Raw genomic sequence first — 21,573 nt, forward strand, 5'->3', positions numbered from 1 at the left:
TTATTTTTCAGTGGAATTGCAATTGTAAATGTGACCATCTATATATGTCCCACCCGCTTTAAAAAGTTAGATTTTCATCTTTGCAGAGGAAAGAGGCACACAACAAAAGGGAACTCAAACAGGATGAGGCCCGGCAAATCTGCACCCACTGACACCCTTGGAAGAGAGGGTCGCTGCTTTGGTGGGTCCTGCCTGGAGAAAAGCAGCCACCACTGCACAAGCTGGGCCCACACTCGAGGGAGAGGGTAAGTGCTGCAAATTCCACAGTCTGGCTTTGTTAAATGTTAAGTACTGTGCGGGCTAGCCATGCTTCGGTTCATGGGGATGTCTCCGTCAGCTACGCTTCGGTTGATGCAATTTGCTATCATTCATCGTGGTCCTTCAAATCAGCCCTGCTGCCTGCGCTGTGTGAGCCTACTCATGCCATCCACCCTGCCCCCTCCTCTGTTGCTAACCATTTGTCTGTTCTGTTATATTTTGCAGAACTTGAGGCCAACCCTGACAATGCAGAAGATTCAGATGAAGACGAGCCTGAAGAGAAGAATATTTTTCAATCCCACCTTCCAGACCAAGAGCATGGGGGTGAGAGGGAGGGGATGGATTAAGCCCCCACTGTTTTACTGACTTTGGAGGTGGTGCAGGTGCCTCCCATTGAGGTGCCAGCCCCTTCCCTGACTAGTGGATTGAGAGTGTTGCTGGGACATTTCATGGTTTCCCACCGTCCGAGGATTCTAGTGGGATGCAGCGAGCCACACCCTGGGCCCCACCGTCCGGGGCTGCGGGTCCCAGTGGGATGCAGCGAGCCACACCCAGGGTGAGGAGGGAACGGAGAACTCGACAGCGCTCTCCTGTGGTGCAGGATGTAACAGATGTGGTTCACATGACGGCAATGAGTGCAGAGAGCACTGGCCTTACGCGATCACTCCTGGACACCATCGGTGGGGTGGGCGATGAGGTATCGGGACTGTCGGGAGAAGTAACAACACACTCACGAGAAATGGAAACACTGTGCGGAAACATGAGGAGTTAGATGAAGTCCTTACTACTAGGGGAATCAAGGGGTATGGTGAGAAAGCAGGAATGGGGTACTGAAGTTGCATGTTCAGCCATGAACTCATTGAATGGCGGTGCAGGCTAGAAGGGCCGAATGGCCTACTCCTGCACCTATTTTCTATGTTTCTAGAATGTCGCAGGTAGTTAACAGACTGTCAGGGCACGAGGGAGGGAATGTCAGAGTTAGCTGCTGGAATAAGGGAACACGCCCAGACCCCACGCACACTGACAGAATCAACTGCCACTCCCACTCCAATCCCCAGACCAGCCTCGGAATAAGCCCAAGCCAGGCCCTTCACATTGCCATCTGCCCCCCAACCCCTCAATCAACAGATGCGCATTACCAGAGATGTTAGAAAGAATAAACTTGTTACCAACCAGAGAAAGACTGCGCCACCGCTTGTGGGCAGAGGTGGTGGAGTCACCAAGACCAAGCGCAGCGGGTGGTCTTAGAATAAGGTGGAGGAGAGATAGGTGCAGCCTTTCTTTGCTGCTATTATTATTGTTGATACTGTTGTAACTGTTCTCAAATTAAAAGTTTTTTGTAAGTTATGTAAATTTACAAGTTTAAAAGTTTGTAAGTTATCTTAACTGAAAACTTTAAAGTTTGACAAAAGAATATTTTTATTAAAGTTACAAACAAATGTTTGTTAAACTTCTGAATAAAATATTAACATAAAACATTACGGAACAGGTCCAAACAGTAAACATGGTCCATGTGGAATAGTTGCCGCTGAGCCTTCAGGCAGCAAAGCATTCACGGATGAGCTGCTGGCGCAAGGCTCGAGCAATTGTTAAAGGGGCCCGACAGCCTGCCTTCCTCCGCCGTCGTGCTCCGGGTTCAGGTAGTTCCATGGCTTCCTCACCCTCCTCGTCATCCGCATCTTTCTCATCATTATCATCAGCCACTCTCACCTCAGGTGGCTCTTCTACTACCATCTTCTGCTGCCTCATGATGGCTAAGTTATGCAGCATGCAGCACACAACAGTGAACTGACCGACAATCTCAGGGGAGTATAGCAAATAGCCTCCAGAATGGTCCAGGCATCGGTAATACTATTTCAAGATGCCACTGGTCCTCTCCATTATGCTGCGCGTCGCAATGTGCGACACGTATTCCCGGTCAGCTTCCGTCCGGGTTACGCGTAGGGGTTTCATGAGCCAGGTGGCGAGGCCGTACCCTTTATCTCCCAGTAGCCAGCTCCGCCCTTCTGGCTGCTGCTGCTGAAACATGGCAGATATAACACTCTCGCGTAGGATGAACGTATCATGGGTGCTCCCAGGGTATCTTGCATCAACTGACATGATGCAATGTATGTTATCACACACGAGCTGCACATTCATGGAATGGAAGCCTTTTCTGTTCCTGTACATATCGGAATCCTCCAAAAAGGTGCTCGCAAGGCTACAACTGAGGATGTGTGCACCATTTCTCAACTATATGCCCGGAGGAATGACTACATATTCCCCATGACCACCCAGGCAATGTGTGACAGGGCTGTACAATCAATGCAGCCCTGTACCTTTGGGAAGCCAGCAATCCTGCAGAAGCCCACAGCCCTGTCACACATTGCCTGGGCAGTCATGGGGAACTTTATGTAGTCATTTCTCCAGGCATATAGTGCCGAATGCAGACATGTGTTGCATGTTGAGAAATGGCACACGCATCCTCAGTTGTAGCTTGGAAGGATCCAGATGCATAGAATGAAAGTGCAGATGTAACCTTCACTTCAACTGACAAAAGCAGTCCTCCTGACACTTCTAGGTTGCAGGTCTGCTTTCACCAACTCACAGATCTCAGTTACAATTTCTTTGCGGAAACACAACCTTCTGACACAGTTTGCATCACTCAGCTGCACATATGAACGCCTGTCTCGATATACCGGACGTGGGTAAGGCCTCCTGCCCATCACCCTACGGGCTCGGAGGTTCCTCATGCGATGACGTCGAATCAATTGTCTCCTCCGCCACACCATCATGCAGAAGGCTTGCATGAGGTATGGCATTGTCAGTAATGTCCCCGTGATTAAATTTTACCTTTGCAAGAAGCTCAAAATGGTAGGCAGGCAGGACGGACAAGATTCTTTGTTCTCTCTCCCCACAGATCTGTATGGACCACACCCAGGTCTGAGCAGGCGCAGTGATCAGGAACACACCCCCCCCGCCCACCCCCGGGCTACATTTGATGCGTAGTGTAGTCTTGTGATGCCTTCCACAAATTCCACCCACCCATCCGGGCTTGATTTGATGGATAGTGCAGGCTTGTGATGCCTTCCGATTGTCTTCCACAACCCCCCCAAGAGCTTCTTTTGCAGCCGAGCCAGTGTCCGGGACCGATTCTGCCAGCTGACGCTCCGACCCTCGAGCCCTGCTTGCAGACTTTCGGTGGTGGCATGTCAATTGAAAGAATGTGAATAGTTACAGAATTCCAGCAAACTTCCATTTACTGCGTTAAGGTTAAAAAAAATAAAAATCTTTATGTATACTTAAGTCTCCTTGACTCCCTCCAAAACTTTGCTGAAAAACAATGGCGTCTTTCTGCGCCAATTTTTCAATGTGTGCTGCTTTTTTTTTCTGAACTCACCAGAAGGTTTTTCGGGAGTGGTCACATACGCTGACCTAGGAGGAATTTTTTGGGGGGTGGGGGGGGCAGGGGGGTAAACTTCCATAATTGACAAAAACTGGTGTCGACATCGGGTTACACCCCAACCTAAAAAAATCGTAAATAACTCGGCTACACTGGCGCAGATTCCTTGGGGAAATGTTAATTTTTTTTAAACTTACGCTAAAAAAGCGGCGCGCTCCATAAAAAACGGCGGAAATCACTGGGGAAAATTGAGCCCTTGAAAAAAAAGGAAAATATTAACAGGGCTATGGAGAAAAAAAAAGGAATGTGGAATTAAATTTCGAAGCTGGCAGAGGCACGAAGGGCCTCCTCCTGTCCTGTACATTCCAATATAGAATGGCTTATCTGGACCTCAAGTGCAAAATTCAGCTGGGGCAATGAGCGTAGCAGTACCAAGTTAAAATTGGATACCTGTACCAGAAAAGTGGGTTGTGTTATCGATTTGGTCTTTGCAATAGATGGTTTTTGTAATGTATGTATTGAAGGAAATGTTGTCTTCACCATAATATCGTCAATACTGCAGGGATACAGGGGCAAAGTCAGGCTGTGTTTGCATGTTGATTTATTTATTTTAAAATATATATATATATATATAAATGAGCTGCAGCTGCACTAATCTGTGAGGCAACGCATGCCGACAGCACAGCCTCCAGCACTTTGAGGCAAGGGCAGCAAAATGGCAGTGCCCACTGCAGACACGGCCAACATATGGCGTGGATTTTAGAATGGAGCAGCTTCTAAATTCATGGGAGACTTGGGCCACACTTTAAGAACACGATAGGAGCAGGAATACAGTCCCTTCGAGCCTGCCCCGCCACTCAACAAGATCACGGCTGATCTTCTACTTTAACTCCACCTTTCAGCGCTATCCCCATATCGATGTTCCTTTAAGCTGCTGGCCGCTAAACGGCAATTTAGTTGGAGAAAAAAAAACGCGCATGTAAATGGGGTGTGGAGCCCCTTAAAGGGGCCACGCACCCAGAAACAAATTAGCGGGACCATTGCCCCATCTCCCCCGATTTCCTCAATATCCAAACATTCTACCGATCAGTCTTGAACATACTCAACAACTTAGCATCCACAGTCCTCCTGGGTAGAGTGAAGATGTTTCTCCTCAGCTCAGTCCTAAACGGCCGATCCCTTATTCGAAGACTGAGATTCCCTGGTTCTAGACTCCCCAAGCCAGGGGAAGCATCCTCTCAGCATCTACTCTGTCAAGCCCTGGAAGAATTTCATGCATCAATGAGAACCTTGCAGGATACAACTCCCAAGGGAGAGAGCATTCCTTTCCATCATTACTGTAGGGACAATGCAACAGCTGAACTTGTACCCACTTAATTTCACAGGAGGAGTCTCGGAGGAGGAGGAGACCACTTTGTATCCACAGGAGGCACCGAAACCCACAGTAGCCAAGCTCAAAGTGGCAAACCCCTCCAGCAGCACCGTCGGGTCTGGCATGGGGCACTTGGCCATGTGACCATACTGTTCAGTCTCGTGAACCATTAGGAATAGAGGACGAACTCAAGCTGAGGAGCCTAGAACTGGGCGCGGGGGGGGTCACAGTCTCAGAATAAGATGCTGGTCATTTCGGACTGAGATGAGGAGAAACTTCTTCACTCAAATGGTGGTGAATCTTTGGAATTCTCTACCCCAGAGGGCTGTGGATGCTCAGTTGAGTTTATTCAAGACAGATTCATAAATTTTTGGATACCAAGGAAATCAAGGGATATGGAGATCGGGCGAGAAAGTGGAGTTGAGGTAAATCAGCCCTGATCTTATTGAATGGCGGAGCAGGCTCGAAGGGCCGAAAGGCCTACTCCTGTTTCTAGAGTTATGTTCTTAAGAGCCTGTTCTGCCATTCAACGAGATCATGGCTGATGGGTGACCTGACTCCATATAGTGCCCCCCTTTGCTCCATATCCCTCAATACCTTTGGATCCCTACACACAAGACAAGACTTTTTCTCCCTTGCATCTTTTCTTAAATGATAGCTGCAACATTGGTGTGTATATATAAACACCCTGGGGTGGATTTTCCGGCCCTTGGCGCTCGGGGTTTCGCCCCGGAGCGGCGTGAAAGGCAGCGGGGAGGTCTCCTGCGCCATCCTGCGGTCCCGTGTTGCAGCGGCACTGAGCAGCACCGCCGGGAAGAGCAACGGGTGTGCAACGCCCCTGGTTGAGACACCGGCAATACTTTTGGCCGTTTACCCAATCCGGCCGCCCGCGATGACCGCCTGGGAAATCAGAGCGATCCAGCCATAGGTGGACAGCCCAGAGGAAGATAAAGTACTCCGAAGGCAAGTGCGAGTGTTTGTTCTTTTGATTTTATTTTTTTAAGCGATGTGTTGTGTTGGCGTGGGCAATGTTTGTGTTTTTTTTTTTAAATTAAGGTTCCCTCCTCTTGCTCCCCCCCTCCCAGCGCACGCGGCCTGGCACTTTAGTTTGCGCCACGAAAAGTGTACAACGCCTCCCCTCGCGCTGCGCCTTCAAACTCAGGGCCCAGATGCCGAAACTTGCTTACCAAATGCAAACTATTCCCGGCCGGTAACTTTCCCGCCTCAGTTTTTTTTTCCCCGAAAACAGAAGCGTCTAAAATCCAGCCCCCTACCTTTCACAGCAGTCAAATACGTCCGTAGATCTTTCTGAAGTTTACTTCCCTCGGTCTGTGACAGAAGGAAACAGATACTACATTCATTTGTGCCATTCAAGTATAGAACATTTACACATACAACAACTTGTGTTTATACAGTGCCTTTAACATAGTAACAAGAGTATTAAAAGAGATTTTTAAAAATTGACACCGAGCTGCACAAGTAGAAATTAGCACAGCAGCTTGGGCAAAGAGGTAGGTTTTAAGGAGCGTCTTGAAGGAGGAAAGCGAGGTAGAGGGGGAGAGGTTTAGGGAGGGAGTTCCAGAACTTGGGGCCCAGGCAACAGAAGTCACGGCCACCGATGGTTGAACGATTATAATCTGGGATGCTCAAGAGGGCAGAATTAGAGGAGTGCAGACATCTCGAGGAGGGGCTTGTGGGGCTGGAGGAGATTAGAGGGATGGAGGGATTTGAAAATGAGGAGAATTTTGAAATCGAGGCATTGCTTCACCAGAAGCCAATGTAGGTCAGCGAGCACAGGGATGATGGGTGAGCGGGACTTGGTGAGAGTTTTGGATCACTCAAACATTACACAGTAAAGCTGTGCAATATTGACATAGCTTCAGTTACAAGTTCAACATACCCGAACAACCAATAAAATCTTTTCATTTGCAACGCCCACCCGCCCTGAAGCTTATGCGCTTCTTGCAATTCCCAGTCTGCGGTAAAGGTCGCCTGACCCGACTTACATTACGATACATGATGCAGGCTTACGTCATTTATGTTCAGTACAAAAATAAACTGCTCACAATAGCAATGCTGCCCTCCTCCAATTTTCATTGCAATGCCCTCCCTAAACTCTCCGCCTCACTCTCCTTCAAACCTGCCTCTGTGTCACCTGTCCCAATAGCTCCTTCCAAAAGCAAGATACTGTGGATGCTGGCAATCTGAAATAAAAACAGAAACTGCTGGAAATGCTCAGCAGGTCAGGCAGCATCTGTGGAGAGAGAGAGAAAGCGAGTTCACATTTCAGTTCTGACGAAGGGTCATCGACCATGAAATGGCTTTGGATTGGAGCGGGTAAACAAAGTTAACATACAGATCAGCCATGATCTCGTGTCAGCCGTGGCTCAGTGGGCAGCACACTTGCCTCGGAGTCAGAAGGTTGTGGGTTCAAGTCCCACTCCAGGGACTTTAAAAATCTAGGCTGACACGCAGTGCAGTGCTGAGGGAGTGCTGCCCGTCTTTTGGATGAGACGTTAAACCAAGGCCCCGTCTGCGCTCTCACGTGGACATAAAAGATCCCATGGCACTATTTTGAGGAAGAGGCGGTGCCCTGGCCGATTATCTCTCAATCAACATCATTAAAACACATTATCTGATAATTACCACATTTCTGTTTGTGGGAGCTTGCTTTGCGCAAATTGGCTGCCGCATTTCCTACATTACAACAGTGACTGCACTCCAAAAGTACCTTGTTGACTGGAAAGCGCTTTGGGACGTCCTTAAAAGGTGCTAAATAAATCTAAGTCTTTCTTTATTTATCTAATTGAATGGTGGAACAGGCTCGAGGGGCCGAATGGCCGACTCCTGTTCCTATGAAACAGAACGTTAGACGGTTGACCTAGTCTTGGGGTTAAGTTTCTGCAGCTACCTAGCAGACCCACTATCGGAGTCAATAAAAGAAAGGAGGCGGCTATTTGGCTCATCGTGCCTGTGCCAGCTCCAACAAGTCCCACTCCCCCCACCCCCCGCTCTTTCCCCATTGCCCTGCAATAGTCACAGATCACGGACGCCACTAACTGCAACAAATAGAACTACATCTTATCCAAGTTGTGTGCGCGGTAAAACCCCCTTTGTCAGTTCACTGACCAGCGTGCTGTGTATGTGTGTGTAGGCAGCAACATCAGTGGGGAGCTAACTATTCTGTACAGGCAAGAATGTGAAATATGGGATGAATCACCAGGGCCACTAATGCCAGTCTGCTCCAGGCAGTATCAAAGCTCTGGAATCCCCGACATGTCTTCCCTCCAACACCTACACAAATGCTCTCACAATGCGTTAATCAAACAGGATGTCAGAAATGCTGTGTGGTTTGAAACCAAATGATGCTGCCAAAAACAAGAGACTCCCACCTTCACTATGCACTGGAATTTGGAAGAATGAGAGGGAATCTCATAGAAACATAAAATTCTGAGGGAATTGGACAGGTTAGATGCAGGAAGAATGTTCCCGATGTTGGGGAAGTCCAGAACCAGGGGTCACAGTCTAAGGAAGCAGGTACAGCAGGCGGTGAAGGCGGCAAATGATATGTTGGCCTTCATAGCGAGGGGTTTGGAGTATAGGAGCAGGGAGGTCTTACTGCAGTTGTACAGGGCCTTGGTGAGGCCTCACCTGGAATATTGTGTTCAGTTTTGGTCTCCTAATCTGAGGAAGGACGTTCTTGCTAGTGAGGGAGTGCAGCGAAGGTTCAGCAGACTGATTCCCGGGATGGCAGAACTGACATATGAGGAGAGACTGGATCGACTGGAGTTTATTCACTGGAGTTTAGATGAATGAGAGGGGATCACATAGAAACACAAAATTCTGACAGGACTGGACAGGTTAGATGCAGGAAGAATGTTTCCAATGTTGGGGAAGTCCAGAACCAGGGGACACTGGATAAGGGGTAAGCCATTTAGGACTGAGATGAGGAGAAACTTCTTCACTCAGAGTGTTGTTAACCTGTGGAATTCCCTGCCGCAGAGAGTTGTTGATGCCAGTTCGTTGGATATATTCAAGAGGGAGTTAGATATGGCCCTTACGGCTAAAGGGATCAAGGGATATGGAGAGAAAGCAATAAAGGGGTACTGAGGTGAATGATCAGCCATGATCTTATTGAATGGTGGTGCAGGCTCGAAGGGCCGAATGGCCTACTCCTGCACCTATTTTCTATGTCTATGTTTCTAAGGATAAGGGGTAAGCCATTTAGGACCGAGATGAGAAGAAACTTCTTCAATCGGAGAGTTGTGAACCTGTGGAATTCTCTGCCACTGAAAGTTGTTGAGGGCGGTTTGTTAGGTATATTCAAAAGGGAGTTAAATGTGGCCCTTACGGCTAAAGGGATCAAAGGGTATGGAGAGAAAGCAGGAATGGGGTATTGAAGTTGCATGATCATATTGAATGGTGGTACAGGCTCGAAGGACCGAATGGCCTACACCTGCACCTATTTTCTATGTTTCTATACAATACAACTCGATTTATAGTGAACTGAGCGGATCAAAAGTTGGGGTGGGGAACCAGTATAAAGAAATAATAGAGGAGGGTGGAGGGGGAAGAGAAAGGCTATTTCTTCTGGTGGGGGGCAGGGGGAGGAGGTGAAACTCTTTTTGGAAGTCCAGAACAAGGGGACACAGCTGTAAAAATTAGAGCTAGGCTGTTCAGGAATGATGTCAGAAAGCACTTCTTCACACAAAGGTAGTGGAAATCTCCCCCAAAAAGGCACTGAGGCCGAGGGCCAATTGAAAATGTCAAAAACGAGATCGACAGGGCATTAGGGGTTACAGAATCAAGGCGGGTAGATGGAGTTAAGATCGTCAGTCATGATCTCACTGAATGGTACGAGGGGCTGAAAAGGCAAATAGGAACTGGCGTAGGCCAATGAAATGGAGGATTAGGTGGTTCGAACTAGTCTTGAGGTTACCTGAAAACTCTCATCTACTTATTGTGTAACTACCCAAAGAAATACTTGCATTTCTATAGTGCCTTTCATAACCACCAAATGGCTCAAAGCACTTTGCAGCCAATTGAATTACTTTTGGAGTGTAGTCACTGTTGTAATGTGGGAAACGCGGCAGCCAACTTGCACACAGCAAACTCCCACAAACAGCAATGACCAGATAATGACCAGATAATCTGTTTTAGTGATGTTGATTGAGAGATAAATATTGGCCCAGGACACCGGGGGTAGCTCCCCTGCTCTTCTTCAAAATAGTGCCATGGGATCTTTTACATCCACCAAGGGGGCAGACGGGGCCTCGGTTTAACGTCTCATCCGAAAGACAGCACCTCCAACAGTGCAACGCTCCCTCAGCACTGCACCTCTGACAGTGCAGTGCTTCCTCAGCCTAGGTTTGTGCTCTCAATTTCCTGGAGTGGGACTTGAACCCACAACCTTCTGACTCAGAGGCGAGGGTGCTACCCACTAAGTCACGGCTGACTTTGCACAAGCCGTTTCTTATCAACTCCTTACAGAGATAACCAGCCAGACACAGGAGGTTCAATTATAGGTACAGTACTTGACCAACATCCTCAATCTCTCAGACGGACAACACAGCAACGTAATTATACGCGGAAAATCCATCTCACTTCAAAGCGATCAAGATACTTTTAAATATTCAAACGTTGTGAAATGCGAGGCGTCTCCCTACACAATTTACACAGTGACTATACAAAATAGTTCCTCATCCAAATTGGGATGGCTCCAAATCCACTGCGGAGAACAACCTTCATTGTAAATGCAATGCAAGTCAGTAGTCTCCACTCAGGTGGCCAGACACACATCAGTAGCAGCACTGCTGGATCTGATAACAATTGACCTTCAGTCTATTATTACACAGGATATACGGCACAGAAACAGGCCATTCGGGCCAACCAGTCCATGCCAGCGTTTATGCTCCACTCGAGTCTCCTCCTGTCTTTCCTCATCTAGATCTATCAACATAACCCTCTATTCCCTTCTCCCTCATGTGCTTGTCTAGCCTCCCCTTAATGCATCTATACTATTCGCCTCAACCACTCCCTGTGGTAGCGAGTTCCACATCCTCACCACTCTCTGGGTAAAGAAGTTTCTACTGAATTCTCGATTGGATTGCTTGGTGATTATTTATATTGATGGCCTGTAGTTATGCTCTTCCCCACAAGTGGAAACATTCTCTCTGTATCCACTCTATCAAAACCTTTCATCATTTTAAAGACCTCTATTAGGTCACCCCTCAGCCTTCTTTTTTTCCCGGGTTCTTGAAAGGCGGTATATAAATGCAAGATCTTTCTGTATAGCTCCACCATCGGTGGGCCCCACATCTTTAATTGAAGTACCTCTTACCAGCTGTCTGTTGAAGTTCTGCACACATTGCTCAAACTGTTCGTCTTTCGTCTCATCGGCCTTGCCCAGTTTCTGGAGGACCTGCAAGTTTAAGGAGAGGATAATGATGAAGACAGGCCTGATAATTGTGCCAGCGCGGTCACGGGCTCGTCTGGATAGGATAGCATCCACCTTTGAACAAGACGAGAGATGCAGTCAGCATCAACCAAGCAACGGGTCAGAATTGGCGCAATGTTACATCAGGGTGTCCTTCAACACACTTGGACGGAAGTGGTGGCTCGAAGCCAGCCGTGCGAACACATTTAGAAGGAAGAGTTATGGCTTCTACGACATTGGACTAGGTTGCAGACACTCATTTAACAACCTTGGTAATTAAGCAACGTAGTATAATGTGAGAGCGAGTAACCTGTGAACACACAGATAAATTAGAAAAAAAACATTACTTGAAAGATGTGATTGTGCTAGAGAGGGTACAGAGGAGATTTACGAGGACGTTACCTGGACTATGAAATTTTAGCTATGAGGACAGATTGGATAGGCTGGGGTTGTTTTCTTCAGAACAGAGGAGGCTGAGGGGAGACCTCATTGAGGTGTATAACATTACGAGGGGCCTAAAGACAGTGGATAGGAAGGACCTATTTCCCTTAGCAGAGGGGGGTCAATAACCAGGGGGTATAGATTTAAAGTAATTGGTAGGAGGTTTAGAGGGGATATGAAGAAAAGAATTTTCACTCAGATGGGGGTCTGGAACTCACTGCCTGAAAGGGTGATAGAGGCAGAAACCCTCCCCACATTTGAAAAGTACCTGGATGTGCACTTGAAGTGCCGTAACCTGCAGGGCTATGGACCGAGGCACGGACACAATGGCCTCCTTCTGTGCTGTAAATGTGCATGATTCTCTGATTTATGTAACCCGTGATTAGGATTCAGAACACACTGCCCAATAGGGTGGTGGATACAGAGCCTTCACAATAAATTGGATAAAAACTTGAAAGAGAAAAGATATGGGAAAAGAGCAGGGGGGGGGGGGGAGGGGAAGTGTGGGACAAACTGGTTTGCTCTTCGACCGAGCCAGCGGACTCGATGGGCCGAATGGCTTCCTTCTGTGCTGTACTATTCTGTGATATCTGAAACTTGGAGGAGGGGGGGGGATGATGTAGTTTATATTGAACCTCAGCGTCACCTTGGGAAGGACCCATAACCAGCCTTCTACCCAACCTTACAGAAGGCGCAGGGCCAATCAGAGAAGATCCCATTATAACCGACTCCCCAATGATCACTTGGTCAAGGGCGGGGTCAGGGTGGAACTGAGCTGAATAGAGCGGAAGGTCCCAGGGGCTCACCCATGGTCAGACATGGAGTTTAGCCGATCATCTCGTCAGCAGTAGGGATCCTGCAGCCACATCGCTGGAGGCTGGACTGGTTCAGGGAGTGGGGCAAAGATCGACGCAGACAGAACCTTGTGCACATGTTTCTACTTTATCACCAGACTGGAGACTCTGCTCCCCTTTTAAGCCTCGCTAACCCAAAACATCAATGTTGGTTCCTCTGCGGAACCATAGGCATCAGAATCAAGAGAGAAATATTAAGGTCACGTGGTAGCAGACTGGGTAAAGGGTTATGGAATACAGATGCCTATGGATTAATGCAACTAGGAAACAGACAGAAGGGAAGGAGGAGGGGAGGAAGGAGAGAAGGAGAGGATGTTACATAAATATAAGTCTTATTCACTGGGCACCCCTGTCCTGCTGTCAAGTAGGCACATGCAAGTGTCTGTCTCAATTGCGATATCCGCTCCTCCATGGTCAACGAGCTTCTTGCCTTCAAGGCTTACAGATGACCAGGCATTTACGTGTCAGCTGTGGCTCAGTGGACAGCACACTCGCCTGAGTCAAAAGGTTGTGGGTTCAAGTCCCGCTCCAGGAACTTGAGCACATATATCTAGGCTGACACTCCAGTGCAGCGCTGAGGGAGTGCTGCACTGTCAGAGGTGCCGTCTTTTGGATGTGACGTTAAACCGAGGCCCCGTCTGCCATCTCAGGTGGATGTAAAAGATCCCATGGCATTATTTTGCAGAAGAGCAGGGGTGTTATAAGAACATAAGAAATAGGAGCAGGAGACGGCCATACGGCACCTCAAGCCTGCTCCGCCATTGAATTCGATCATGGCTGATCTGATCATGGACTCAACTCCACTTCCCTGCCTGCTCTCCATAACCCCTTATCGTTTAAGAAACTGTCTATTTCTGTCTTAAATTTATTCAAAGTCCTAACTTGCACAGCTCTCTGAGGCAGTGAGTTCCACAGATCCACAACCCTCAGAGAAGAAATTTATCATCTCATTTTTAAATGGGCGGCCCCTTATTCCAAGATCATGCCCTCTAGTTCTAATCTCCCCTATCAGCAGAAACATCCTCTCTGCATCCACCTCGTCAAGCCCCCTCATAATCTTATACGTTTCGATAAGATCACCTCTCATTATTCTGAATTCCAATGAGTAGAGGCCCAACCTACTCAACCTTTCCTCATAGGTCAAACCCCCTCATCTCTGGTATCAATCTTGTGAACCTTCTCTGAACTGCCTCCAAAGCAAGTATATCCTTTCGTAAATACAGAAACCAAAACTACACACAGTATTCCAGGTGTGGCCTCACCAATGCCCTGTATAACTGTAGCAAGACTCCCCTGCTTTTATACTCCATCCCCTTTGCAATAGGGGATGGCCTTCCTGATCACTTGCTGTACCTGCATACTATCCTTTTGTGTTTCATGCACAAGTACCCCCAGGTCCCGCTGTACTGCAGCACTTTGCAATCTCTCCATTTAAATAATATCCCCGGTGTCCTGGCCAATATTTATAATCAAGGATGCTCAAGAGGGCATATTGTGTAAATCTGTCTGGAAAAAGAGAAGGCTGGGAGTGACCTTAGAGGTCGTTAAGATTATGGAAGGGTTTGATGATAGATGTCGAGAAGGTATAGCTACCATGAAGGGCCACGAAGATAGTCACGAATAAATCCAATAGAGAAATGAAGAGGAACTTCTTTGCCCAGAGAGTGGTTTGAATGTGGAATGCACTACCACAGGGAGTGGTTGAGGCAAATGGCAGAGAGGCATTTTAGGGGAAGCTGGATAAACACACGAGGGAGAAAGGAGTAGGGTATGCAGATGGGGTTCGATAGTGAGGGTGGGAGGAGGCTCGTGGGAGCACAAGCATCGGCACGGACCTGCTAGGCCGAACAGCCCGTTTCGGTGCAGTAAATTCGGTGTAATGTAAAGCTGAACGTCCTCTTCAAATCAGAAATGGAATCATGAAGCCACGCACTGTAGTGATGAATGTTGTTCAGCAGAACTGGAATTCTAGGAATTGCCTCTCTAAACCTCTCCGCCTCTACTTCCTCCTTTAAAACATTCCTTAAAGCTTTCCGCCTTGACCAACCTGTCCCAATATCTCCTCATGCGGCCTGGTGTCGAATTTTATTTGATACCGTTCCCGTGAACTGCCTTGGGGTGTTTTACTACGTTAAGGGCACTATAGTGGGCAGCTCTCTGGCCGCGGAGTCAGGAGGTTACGGGTTCAAGTCCCACTTCAGGGACTGGAGCACAAAAATCCAGGCCGACACTCCCAGCGCAGTGTTGTGGGAGTACTGCGCTGCCGGAGGTCCATCTTTCAAATGAGACGTTAAACCGAGGCCCCGTCTGCTCTCTCACGTGGACGCAAAAGATCCCGTGGCACTATTTCAAAGGAGAGCAGGGGCGTTATCCCCGGTGTCCTGGCCAGTATCTATCCCTCAATCCACAAACTATCCGGTCGTCATCATCACATTGTTGTTTGTGGGAGCTTGCTGTGCGTAAATTGGCTGCTGCGTTTCCCACATTACAACAGTGACTACACTCCAAAAAGTACTTCATTGGCTGTAACGTGCTTTGAGACGTCCGGTGGTCGTGAAAGGCTCTATATAAATGCAAAGTATTTCTTTTATACAAGCAGTCATCGTTGTAATAAATCTGACTCAGTAACAGTGCCAGAAGGAATATTGTTACAGGTTCTCGAACAACACAAGTTATGATGATCTGGAACGCACTGCCTGATGAAAGGGAGTTCAAAAGCGATTCAATAGCAGCTTTCAACTGGATAAATACTTGAAAAGGAAAAATAAAATGTAATTCGTTCAAAAAAAAAGTCAGCACAGGCATAATGGATGTAATGGATGTAATGTATGTATGCCTGGGTTTGCCTGCCACCAGGGGGCGCGACCGTCGAAGGTCACTGGGCCACAGACACACACGTGCAGCCCTTGTATATAAAGAAAGCCTCAATGTTTAATCCTCACAGAGCTAATAAAGTAGAGTCAGGCCGCACCTGATTGAGTTCACGGTACTAAGCCTATTGAGTTATTGCCTACGCAACAATGGGCCAAATGGCCTTCTTTTTTGCTGCAAGATTCTCTGACTTTCTGCCAATGTCAGACGCCACACAGCTAACGCAGTGCGTCAGCACAAAGGCAGTACCTCACCTCAGAGCAAGCTGAAGGCATTATTGACAACATTTCAATATCCAGCAGGATTTCTTTTTTAAAAAAATCACACCGTCTGCATTTTAATAATTCAGAAAGGTTCCAAGAAAACTTTTCCTGGCCCTGCTGGCACTCACCTGAGAGGTAGCAGTGCAGACAAATCCTGTATTTTTAAACTCAATGCAGTCCTCACAGACACATAGTTGTACAGGGCCTTGGTGAGGCCACACCTGGAGTATTGTGTACAGTTTTGGTCTCCTAACCTGAGGAAGGACATTCTTGCTATTGAGGGAGTGCAGCGAAGGTTCACCAGACTGATTCCCGGGATGGCGGGACTGACCTATCAAGAAAGACTGGATCAACTGGGCTTGTATTCACTGGAGTTCAGAAGAATGAGAGGGGACCTCATAGAAACGTTTAAAATTCTGACGGGGTTAGACAGGTTAGATGCAGGAAGAATGTTCCCAATGTTGGGGAAGTCCAGAACCAGGGGACACAGTCTAAGGATAAGGGGGAAGCCATTTAGGACCGAGATGAGGAGGAATTTCTTCACCCAGAGAGTGGTGAACCTGTGGAATTCTCTACCACAGAAAGTTGTTGTGGCCAATTCACTAAATATATTCAAAAAGGAGTTAGATGAAGTCCTTACTACTAGGGGAATCAAGGGGTATGGTGAGAAAGCAGGAATGGGGTACTGAAGTTGCATGTTCAGCCATGAACTCATTGAATGGCGGTGCAGGCTAGAAGGGCCGAATGGCCTACTCCTGCACCTATTTTCTATGTTTCTATGTTTCTATCGGAGAAATATAGGCTAATAAGGGGCAGCCAGCACGGATTTGTTAAAGGCAAATCGTGTCCGACAAACCGGATTGAGATTTTTAGTGAAGTAACAGAGGATTAATGAAGGTAGTATATTCTCACACACTATATAAAAAAACTTTTTTATATATATATAAAATTATAAAAATATAATATAAATATAATATATAACACACACACGACTTATTTGGAAAATAGAACCACATGGAATTAAAGGGACGGTGATCATTGGGAACGTAACTGGCTCAGGGACAGGAGGCAGAGAGTAGTGGAGAACAGATGTTTTCTGGCTAAAGAGAAATACACAGTGAAGTCCCCCGGAGAGGTCAGTATTCGGACCAGAGCTTTTCCGGTTATATATAAAAATGACCCGGACCTGGGCACAGGGAGTACATTTCGAAATTTTCAGATAATACAAAACTTGGCAACACAGTAAATAGTGAACATGTTTGTAGCAAAGTTCCTAAGGACTTAAAAAATAGGAACAGGAGTAGGCCATACGGTCCCTCGAGTCTGCTCCGCCATTTAATAAGGTCATATGAAGAGCAGCGGTGTCTGGGATGCAGATTCACAAATCTTTGAACGAGTTGATATTAAGAAAGTGTATGGGATACTTTGCTTTGTAAATAGGGGCACTGAATACAAAAACAAGGAAGTTATGCTCAACCTTTACAAAGCACTGGTTAGGCCTTCGCTGGAGTATAGTGTACAATTCTGGGCACCACACTTTAGGAAGGATGTCAAGGCCTTGGAGAGGGTGGTGAGGAGATTTACCAGAATACCACCAGGGATGAGGGACTCGAGTTTTGTGGAGAGACTCGAGAAGCTGGGATTGTTCTCCTGAGAGCAGAGAAGGGAGACCCCAAGAGGTATTCAAAAGTTGAGGGGTTTTAATAAGATAAATAGGGAGAAATGGCTTCTTCTGGGAAGTGGGTTGGTAATCAGAGGTTATAAATTTAAAACAATTGGCAAAAGAACGAGAGGGGAGGTGAGGATAAATGATTTAACACCGAGGGTTATGATGATCTGGAACGCACTACCTGAAAGGGTGGTGGAATCAAATTCTATAGGAAGTTTCAAAAGGCAATTGGGAAGTACTGAGGACTAATTTGCTGGGTTCTGGGGAAAAATCTGGAGTGTGGGACTAAATTGGATCGTTCGAAGATCATGGGGCAAATGGCCTCCTTCTGTGCTGCTAGCTTCTATGATGTTATGATCAGTGTACCAGGAATACACAAGATCCAATGGACACAAGCAGCATCCCAGGTGTGTAAAGCACAGATTCCCCCAACTGGGTGGGTCAGTACTGTTGCAGATAGCAATCCTGGCTTTGGTCCAACCGAGACCATTTAAAGGAAAGGCATCTTTTTGTGAGAGGGGGGGGGGGAACAAGAGAGGGGGGGGAAACAAAGAGAGGGGGGGGGAAACAAAGAGAGGGGGGGGGAAACAAAGAGAGGGGGGGGGAAACAAAGAGAGGGGGGGGGAAACAAAGAGAGGGGGGGGGAAACAAAGAGAGGGGGGGGGGAAACAAAGAGAGGGGGGGGGAAACAAAGAGAGGGGGGGGGAAACAAAGAGAGGGGGGGGGAAACAAAGAGAGGGGGGGGGAAACAAAGAGAGGGGGGGGGAAACAAAGAGAGGGGGGGGGAAACAAAGAGAGGGGGGGGGAAACAAAGAGAGGGGGGGGGAAACAAAGAGAGGGGGGGGGAAACAAAGAGAGGGGGGGGGAAACAAAGAGAGGGGGGGGGAAACAAAGAGAGGGGGGGGGAAACAAAGAGAGGGGGGGGGAAACAAAGAGAGGGGGGGGGAAACAAAGAGAGGGGGGGGGAAACAAAGAGAGGGGGGGGGAAACAAAGAGAGGGGGGGGAAACAAAGAGAGGGGGGGGGAAACAAAGAGAGGGGGGGGGAAACAAAGAGAGGGGGGGGGAAACAAAGAGAGGGGGGGGGAAACAAAGAGAGGGGGGGGGAAACAAAGAGAGGGGGGGGGAAACAAAGAGAGGGGGGGGGAAACAAAGAGGGGGGGGGGAAACAAAGAGGGGGGGGGGAAACAAAGAGGGGGGGGGAAACAAAGAGGGGGGGGGGGAAACAAAGAGGGGGGGGGAAACAAAGAGAGGGGGGGGGAACAAAGAGAGGGGGGGGGAAACAAAGAGGGGGGGGAAACAAAGAGAGGGGGGGGGAAACAAAGAGAGGGGGGGGAACAAAGAGAGGGGGGGGAAACAAAGAGAGGGGGGGGGAAACAAAGAGAGGGGGGGGGAAACAAAGAGAGGGGGGGGGAAACAAAGAGAGGGGGGGGGAAACAAAGAGAGGGGGGGGAAACAAAGAGAGGGGGGGGAAACAAAGAGAGGGGGGGGGGAAACAAAGAGAGGGGGGGGGAAACAAAGAGAGGGGGGGGGAAACAAAGAGAGGGGGGGGGAAACAAAGAGAGGGGGGGGGAAACAAAGAGAGGGGGGGGGAAACAAAGAGAGGGGGGGGGAAACAAAGAGAGGGGGGGGGAAACAAAGAGAGGGGGGGGAAACAAAGAGAGGGGGGGGAAACAAAGAGAGGGGGGGGGAAACAAAGAGAGGGGGGGGGAAACAAAGAGAGGGGGAGGAAACAAAGAGAGGGGGGGAAACAAAGAGAGGGGGGGAAACAAAGAGAGGGGGGGGGAAACAAAGAGAGGGGGGGGGAAACAAAGAGGGGGGGGGAAACAAAGAGGGGGGGGGAAACAAAGAGGGGGGGGGGGAAACAAAGAGGGGGGGGGAAACAAAGAGGGGGGGGGAAACAAAGAGGGGGGGGGAAACAAAGAGGGGGGGGGGAAACAAAGAGAGGGGGGGGAAACAAAGAGAGGGGGGGGGAAACAAAGAGAGGGGGGGGAAACAAAGAGAGGGGGGGGAAACAAAGAGAGGGGGGGGGAAACAAAGAGAGGGGGAAGAGAGGGGGGGGGAAGAGAGGGGGGGGAAGAGAAGGGGGGGGAAGAGAAGGGGGGGGAAGAGAGGGGGGGGAAGAGAGGGGGGGGAAGAGAGGGGGGGAAGAGAGGGGGGGGAAGAGAGGGGGGGGAAGAGAGGGGGGGAAGAGAGGGGGGGAAGAGAGGGGGGGAAGAGAGGGGGGGAAGAGAGGGGGGGGAAGAGAGGGGGGGGAAGAGAGGGGGGGGGAAGAGAGGGGGGGGGAAGAGAGGGGGGAAGAGAGGGGGGAAGAGAGGGGGGGAAGAGAGGGGGGAAGAGAGAGAGAAAAAAGAAAAAAAAGAGGAGAAAGAGAGAAGAGGAAGAGGGGGGGAAGAGAGGGGGGGAAGAGAGAGAGAAAAAAGAAAAAAAGAGGAGAAAGAGAGAGAAGAGAAAGAGAGAAAGAGAAAGGGAAAAAGAATTCGAAAAAGAGAAAGAAAGAGAGAGAAAGAGAAAGAAAGAGAGAGAAAGAGAGAAAGAGAGAAAAAGAGAGAAGAGAAAGAGAGAGAAGAGAAAGGGAGAGGAGAAAGAGAGGAAAGAGAGAGAGAGAAAGGAGAGAGAGAGAGAGAGAGAGAGAGAGGGAGAGAGAGAGACTCCGCTTCTTTCCTCCTTTAAGACGTTCCTTAAAACCTACCTCTTTCACTATGTTAAAGGCGCTATATAAATATAAGTTGTTGCTGTTGTTGTTGAGAGATTAAAAAGGTTGAAGCAGAAGTTTGGGGGGGGTTTAAAACGCATATCTCTTCGCCACAGAATAAACGCACCCATTTTACTCCGTCTACCAAGGACGGCCAGCATGGTTAGGATCTCCTTACTAGAACCATTAGATCGACCAGCTACTCATTAGGTGGACGCAAACAATCCCATGGCACTAGTCTGAGAAGGGCAGGGGGGTTCTCCCACTGTCCTGACCCCTCAACTAACATCACTAAAAAAACACAGATGATCATTATCACATGTTATTGGGGTCTTGCTGTGTGCAAATTGGTGGCTATGTTTCCTGCATTACATGTTTGCTTACAAAACATGTCGTGTACGCAAACTCCTTGTATTCACTGTAACTATGTACAATGTACCACCTGAGGGCACTGCTCCTGGAGGCCCCAGGGATTACCTGCCCAGGTGTGCAGGGGCATATAAAAGAGGCAGACAGCCATGCTGCCCCTCACTTTACAGTCGTATTAAATGGACTGAAGTCACACAGCTCTTACTCACAGTACAAGGCCTCGTGGAGTTATTCGACGGTAATTGCAGACATAAAACAAAAAGATATTTTAAGATATCCAAGAGGTCATGAAAGGCACTGTATAAGTGCAAGTTCTTTCACGTACTGGAGACTCACGACAGGAATACCAGGAATGGGGGGGGGGGGGGAAATCTGTGCACTTGGTTCTGTAGACATCTACCATCCACACGACTAGAATTCTAATTAAAGATTTGCACCACCATGCAGTAAGCAGTTATCTGGATTCAGCTCGCTGCAGTAATCTGTCATTGACTGACAGTGTTCCTCAGCTGTCTAATCTTCTGGCTTAGCAACAGCGGTTTCAGAGCAGGTCACAAGGGATGACCCTTGGATCTCGCCGAGCTCCAGAAATGCGTCTGGTCTGCACAAAAAAAGCTCGCTCGCTGCAAACCGGCATCAACAAAGCAAAGATCGATGATGCAGCTCGCTCACCGAACTCAACCCGCGCATAACTCAAGAACCAGTTATGCCTTGCCTTAACCAAATTCAGCAACATAGCCCGATGACTCAACGGTGAAAATGCTCCATACTGTGCAGCTCAGCCAGCCATTCATAACAGTCAAGGCCCCAATCTCAATCCTGCAACACAGAATACGGTCATTCGGTCCATCGTGTCTGTGCCGGCTCTTTGAGAGCAATCCAAATGGTCCAACTCACTAACCCTTTCCCCACAGCCCTGAAAAATGTTCCTTTTCACTTATACATCCAATTACCTCAAAAATGTT

The 21,573-nt window shown here is 48.3% G+C and overlaps 1 protein-coding gene across 1 annotated transcript in view; it reads right to left on the minus strand.

The window, feature by feature from the left end:
- Positions 1-21,573, minus strand: part of LOC139253683 (myc box-dependent-interacting protein 1-like) — a 236,543-nt gene that overhangs the window by 142,970 nt on the left and 72,000 nt on the right. Inside the window, exons 2-3 of the mRNA XM_070873516.1 lie at positions 11,353-11,433; positions 6,287-6,341 (exon numbers count right to left, since the gene is read on the minus strand). Of these exons, the coding sequence (XP_070729617.1) occupies positions 6,287-6,341; positions 11,353-11,433 (136 nt within the window). The remainder of the gene's footprint in view (positions 1-6,286; positions 6,342-11,352; positions 11,434-21,573) is intronic.

This window comes from Pristiophorus japonicus, chromosome 3 (genome assembly GCF_044704955.1).
Source record: "Pristiophorus japonicus isolate sPriJap1 chromosome 3, sPriJap1.hap1, whole genome shotgun sequence".
NCBI classification, from domain to species: domain Eukaryota; kingdom Metazoa; phylum Chordata; class Chondrichthyes; family Pristiophoridae; genus Pristiophorus; species Pristiophorus japonicus.